The sequence below is a fragment of the Coloeus monedula genome, assembly GCF_965178545.1.
Source record: "Coloeus monedula genome assembly, chromosome: 1".
Classification (NCBI taxonomy): domain Eukaryota; kingdom Metazoa; phylum Chordata; class Aves; order Passeriformes; family Corvidae; genus Coloeus; species Coloeus monedula.
This window is the reverse complement of record NC_138781.1, coordinates 61,743,838-61,750,545: the sequence shown is the minus strand read 5'-3', so window position 1 is coordinate 61,750,545 and position 6,708 is coordinate 61,743,838. Positions and strand designations below refer to the sequence as shown.

At 42.8% G+C, this 6,708-nt stretch overlaps 1 protein-coding gene across 1 annotated transcript in view; it reads right to left on the bottom strand.

The window, feature by feature from the left end:
• Positions 1 to 666: 666 nt before the first annotated feature.
• Positions 667 to 6,708, bottom strand: part of ITGA9 (integrin subunit alpha 9) — a gene marked incomplete at both ends in the record, with an annotated part of 234,473 nt that continues 228,431 nt past the window's right edge. Inside the window, one exon of the mRNA XM_082281815.1 lies at positions 667 to 765. Coding sequence (XP_082137941.1) covers positions 667 to 765 — 99 coding nt within the window. The remainder of the gene's footprint in view (positions 766 to 6,708) is intronic.

Genomic DNA, 6,708 nt, shown 5'->3' with positions numbered 1-6,708 from the left:
AAATACTTTAGGTTCTTCAGCTTATAAATCAAACACCAAATTCAACTTAAAGAAAGAGACAGTGAAAAGATTTTGGCTTATTTCCATTAAATGATCTATATATGATATTACCAAGCCTTGTGAATTAAGCATATGAGGATTTCAGCTACTTTTATCTGCAAATCTCTCTTTTCTCTCTTGCATTGATGTTTAAAAGTACAATAGAATTTATATATATATATGTATTTCCAAAGATTTAGACAGATATCAGTGCTTGAGTGAACTATATAGTTATTCAATAGAAATTATAAAACATTGATACAAATATAAAGACATACTCAATATAAAAAGCTTATATTTATAAAAAATATTTTTAGGTAAAAACCTTCCCCTGAGGGCATACCACATAGTTGGATTCATAAATATTGCTCTGCACTGCAGCTTGGTTACCAAAGTTCAAAGTTCAACTCTTAAATGAAGTGTGAATCGCTCCAGTCATCTGACATGGCTGCAGTGATTGCCTCAGGATATGTTCCCTAGCTTTTTGGAGTAATAAAGACACAGCATCAATTGGGTCTCCGAAAAATCTGGAGAAGATTCCTTCTTCCACATATGGAAGATACGAGAGCAGGACCTATAAGCTAATGAGTGCATGTCACATGACTGGGCTTTTGTTTCATGGGCAGTTTACTGATTTTTCTGGACCCAGTTCCAACTATCTTCATTCTCCTTTCTGCTCTTTTCAGCCTCAATAATTTCTTTGTACCTCCGGCGGAAGAAGCCCATCTGCAAATCAGAAGAGATGACAGCAGTAAGTTACTGAATCATTAAATTGAAACTTTGTTGGTATGACAACAGATAACATTATGCAGAAAGAACCAGCCCAGGAGTTAGCATCTAATTTCTGCAAGTGCCAATCTGAAATCATAGCTCTTTATTTGCATCAGTATAAATTAGATCAAATGGGTCCCAAATTTTCATAAGTACTTTGCTCCTTATAGATGAACTACTCTAGGTAGGAGTCCTCTTATATGAAGCATGATTTAAAAAAAAAAAAAAAGCACCTAAAGTATTTCTAATAAATACAGACCCGCAGAGGCAGATACAGATTTACTGATTTAAAATAAAGACTAAAGTTAAATTTGCAGGTGAACCAAAAGTCAGGCTAACTCTTGGGTACTGAGTAAATGCTGACAGAGTTATATGAACAGTGCTCTCAGTGTCTACAACCTCACAAAACAACAGGTATCAAGGAATACAGTACAGTCACCCACCTCCCACTTCTCAATTCCAACTATTATCACTGACAGTCACTTTTGCATGCCTTCTTGTTTCCTAAATCCTTGTACTTAAAGAAATGCAATTATTTTCATCTGTTTGGATAAAAATTCTCATATCTCTGTTTTTTTAAGTCTCTCAGATAAACAAACATCATTTTAATAACCGACTTTGGTAAGCATTCAAGAATAATCTCTCAAATTTAGCAGTGCACTGTTGAGATTACTGAATAAATATTTTGTTCAACATAATTAAACATTTATGTAATTCGTACCACTCTAAACCTGTTTTCTTACTCCTGCTGTGTAAAACATGATGTTTTAGTCTTCTTTTATCAACCAGTTATTGCCACCCTTTATTCCCAAATTGCCTATGTGTAGGAATACTCGGTGCTGTTTTGTCATTACTAAAATTCCATTAAATTGGACTTCTTAGTTTCAGTTTTCAGCAACTTTAATTTTCTTCAAGTGTATTTTAATTCACAGGGTAGCATATTCTATCTGTCAAGGGGGATTCTCCAGCACATTTTCCTAAAGTCCAAGTCCTTGCCTGTGTCTCGAATTATATCCCAAATTCACAGCAGCATGAGACTATGCACACACCATCCTCTCATCAATCCTTATCTCTGCCTCTTGCCTTCTGGTGCAAAGGACATAAAAGCTGCAGCATAGTCTAAGAAGCCCCTCTCTTTTGGTAACTGGGACATGCTATTAATCTAGAGATAAGCGTACCCTGCTAGGAGCATAGGTATACATTAAACACATACCTACTGTCCTAGTTCCAGACAGACAGGGACAATTTCTGCAGTAGCCAGAGGGGGCATGATTAGAACCTGGAGTTTATTCTACACCACCTCACTCATTGCCAGGAGTGGGGGGAAGGGAGTCTCTTCCAGGGGAAGGGGTTCCTTCTGGTCAAGAAAGCATGGCAGAGGTAACAGTGGGGTAATGCTAGTTCCAAGCCAAAGGGTGCAGTCCAGGTAACATAATGTCTTGGGGTGATTTTATGATAATACTGTATTTCGCTATTGTCTGCTTTATGCCCAGAAATGGGTCCCATAGCTTTAAGCTGGGTCCAGGAGAGGGGAGAGAGAAGTCGGGCAAATTCTTCAGCGCAGTTTGTGTTCAAGGACTCACACACACTCCCCCGTGTTCTCACCACTGCAGAGCCGAGGGAACACCCTCCTGCTTTTAGTTAGCCTCTCAGCTGAGGCAAGAAATTTTCCCATACCAACATACCGAAATCCTCTGGTAACTTTTTCCTCTTCTGGAAGTGTTTGGCCTAGCTATGATCCAAGAACCAGATCGGACCCCATGGACCAGCAGTGAGGCTGCAGGGATGCCGCATCCCGGCCTCGGACCTTGGGAGGAGCCGAGCCAGCTACATAAGGAACTCTAAATCCACCAGCTTTCTCCACACAAGGAGGTTTAATATTTTAACAGTTATTCATTTTTTCCGTGTGCATGTGGGCACTTTGTTTGTTAAATAAATAGTTTTTTTCACTTTTCTCCAAGAAATTCCTTTTGTATCAGTGGGGGAGGGAGTGCTGAAACCTGTCTTCTGGGGAGATGTTCCTTTCAGAGCATTTTCCCCTAAACTTGTCTCAAACTGAAACACATGGCTGCAGTCAGGTTGGCTCAGTAGCATTTTGCATGTCAATCACTCTTTTCTATTGTTTTGTTGTTATTATTATTGCTTTTAATGTTTGTTTTCTTATCTCATTGCTGTTTCCAGTAAATTTTACTTATCACAGCCCATAATCTTCACATTTTTTACCTCCAGTTCTCCTATCCATCCTGCCTAAGGGGAGTTTGGAGTGTTTTGGTGGGAGCATTAAATTGGAGAATACAATTCTTAAACCATGACAGCCTAGTTTGGTGCCCAAGTAGGACATGGAGGTTGTGATAACAACAGATCTGCCCAGAGCAGGCTGGAAATGATCTTCATCTAAGCATTTGTTGTATGAGGTACAGAGCCACTGGCTACAATGTTGCTTGATCTGTTCATGTGGCTATGGTACCTAATCCTGTATATATTCCTGTATGTGCTCCTTGCAGTGCTCTTTTTCAGAGCAGGGAGAAGGATCAGGATTACTTTGTTGATGTACTGTGTGATAACAGTTTACCACATGATAACATGTAATGAAGGTCATTTGGGGTTTATACTCAGTGTTGTTCTCTACCCTTGCCTCAGGCGCAATATTTGGTAGTCCAGTAATAATCATACCCAGTCTGTGGGGAGAGTAGGGGAGGATGACTTTCCCCAGCTTTTTACCCCCTTTTCCTTCTTCAGGCCTGTTACAACAGCTTTGGAGAATTTTGAATTCCCTTTGGGTGTTAAGTAAAGTGTGTTGTTGTTGCTAACTCTGCCAGGTCTCCTCAGTGCAGTCCACACCATGGTAGGAATTAAATAAAAGAGATTTTTAATATGATCTTTCAGAGATCTGCCCCTGATGGTGGATAGTCATGAGTAGCATGGAATGTGGGAGAAAAAGTTGGAGAAATTATCTGCTCCAAAGGCTTGGAAGTTCATCCCTGAACAACTACAGGATCCTGATAAAGTGACAGAATATTGCAAAGAGAATGCTGTGGCAATTGCAGAGAGGAGCAATTATTGCAATGTGCTGGGCCCCAAGTATGATTTATTGGACACTGCTCTTTACTAGATAACACCTTCAGAGGGAAGGGAAGGAAAACAGACCAGCAGGCACCGTGGCCACTCAAACTGCAGCTGAACCAGATGAACAACTCATGCCAGTAGCAGGTGCCCCGATAAAGAAATTCAAGACAAATTTAGTTCACATAGTGATGGATGAAGAGGAACAGGGCGCTCAGAACAGGAGGAAGAAGCAGGGCCAGAGAGAATCACTTGATCTCTACCCCTAGGTGAGCTCGAAGATATGCAAAAACATTTCAGCCACAAGTCAGGAGAGCCCCTTGTGACCTGCCTGATCCAGTGCTGGGATACCACAACTTGCAACATGAAACTAGAAGGTAGTGAGGCCAAGCAGGCCTCAAGTGATGTCCCAGGATGTAGGCATTGGCGAGGGGATTTAGAAGAGGACAGAAGCTCTCAGCCTCTGGAGGCAACATCTGTCAAGCATGAGGGAAAGGTATTCCCTCATGGATGACCTAATAGTGCACTGAGATGAGTGGAATGCCATGGAGAAAGGTTATCCAGAACCAGAAAGAATTAGCTGTGCTGGAGGTAATCTATAGGGATTCAAACAATGAGCAGTCACTTGTAGATCCAGATCAGGTCCAATGTACACAATCCATGTGGCAGAAATTTGTATGGCGTGTGCCATCGTTGTCCACCAACCCTTTGGCATTGATGTCAGTGAAAGAAGAAGAAACATTGCTTCAGGTGATTACCTGACTTCAACAATACAAAGTTCATCTTTTTTCCTCCCTACCAACCTGTGCCTCGGCTGTAGAAAGACTGTACAAGACTGCAGACAGACTTGAGCGACTTGAGCAAGCTAGGTGAAAATGTCCCGTTGCCCCGTCAGTATGGACCAGAGTTTCTGCTATTGAGAGCATGTACCTCCTTGTTGGAGAGAGGGGTACACACCACAAGGTAACCTGTGTTTTTACCTGTATGACCATAGAGATGACATGAGAAAGTGGGATGGAAAACCCACCTCTGCCCTAACAGCACAGGTACATGAGTTGAGAAGAAGAACAACCACCAAAGGAAATTCTTCAAGGATAAATGCCACTCCAGTTTCCAGTGGGCAAGTCCTCAGACAGAATGGAAGGGCTGAATGTTATTTCTGATCCTCTTGAAGGGATCTCCAGTTCCTTTTTAGAAGAACTGAGCAAAGACTACCAAGACCAGAAGCAGAGGGGACCTGCCTGCAGCCAAGTGGAGAAAAGGGACAACTGGATCTATTGGATTGTGTGGATCCCATAGCCTAGCACATCAGACCCACAAGAGTATAAGGCTTTAGTTGATACCTGTGTTCAATTTACCCTGATGCCATCAAGGTATGTGGGAGCAGAATCCATTCCTATTTCTTGTGTGACAGGGGTATCCCAGCAGCTGACAGTACTGGAAGCTGAAGTGAGCCTGAGTGGGAAGGAGCGGTAGAAACACCCCACTGTGACTGGTTCAGAGGCCCTGTGCATTCTTGGCATAGACTATCTCAGAAATGGGTATTTCAAAGACCCAAAAGGACATAGCTTTTGGGATAGCTGCTCTGGAGACAGAAGAAATCAGGCAACTGAATACCATGCCTGGTCTCTCAGATGACCTCTCTGCTGTGGGACTGCTGAGAGTTGAAGAACAACAGGTACCAAACACCACAGCAACAGTGCACTGTCAGTAGTACTGCACCAACCGAGACTCTGTGACTCCCACTGTTCCGGTTTGGCCAAATTTAGAAATATATCCTCTAAGAGAAGGCACAACCACCCCTTCCCCCCACCAGGTTCGGGAAAAAAAAAATTTTTCCTCGAAGGAAAGTGAAGGAGATAAAACTATTTATTTACCAAACACATGGGAAAAGGAAAATAAGGCTAAATAATAAAATGTTTTGCTGTGGAGGAAAAACCTGGGAAAGTGTTAGAGTCCTCCCTTTGGTCTCCTTGGAGCTGGGGCTTGGGCCAGGGCCAGGCCCTCTGTGCCCGATGGAAAGTCCTCCCGATGTGCTCTGAGGTTGAAAGCAGTCCAGTAGAAAAGGGAGAAAATCTGGAATTCCAGAGAAGGAAAAGCAAAATCCAACTCTCAGTCTCTCTCCGGAGAACAAGAAGCTGAAACAACTGGCCAAAAGCTGACTGGAAAGCAGCAAGCCGGGTGCTTCCTCGCTCCCCTGCTGCAGCTGGGGGGGGGGAGGGGGGGGAAATCGCTATCTCTACTTGACCTTGAACAAGCTGCAAACTGCTTTGAAAAAGTTTTGCTCAGTTTTTTTCCTTCCCCCTCTCAGGCTCAGTTTAGAGGCATAGAAAAGCACAAAAATTAATTTCTGGGCATAAGCAGCGATATGGGATACACATCATAAGGTCACCCCAAGACACCCACCCATAAAATGATTCAGGAACTGGAGACCTGGGGAGTGGTCAGCAAGACTCGCTCACACTTTAATAGCCCTATATGGCCAGTGTATAAGTCCAATGAAGAGTGGAGACTGACAGTGCACTATCATGTCCTGAATGAAGTCATACCACCACTGAGTGCTGCTGTGACGGACATACTGGAACTGCAGTATGAACTGCAGTCCAAGGCAGTGAAGTGGTGTGTCATGGTTTAGCATAGTTAAAGAAGGCTCCATCAGCCACAGAAGTGATTCTCTTGCAAAGAGGTGCTCACAGCTTCCTCTATGACCTGACAGAACCGATCAACTGGCTGGTTTGAATATTGGCAACTTTTTAAGCCACTTAAGAAGCTTGATATGCCTCTGTGATCCACCTTTAAGAACAAACAAACCCCGGGAAAGCTCTCTTGCTTCCA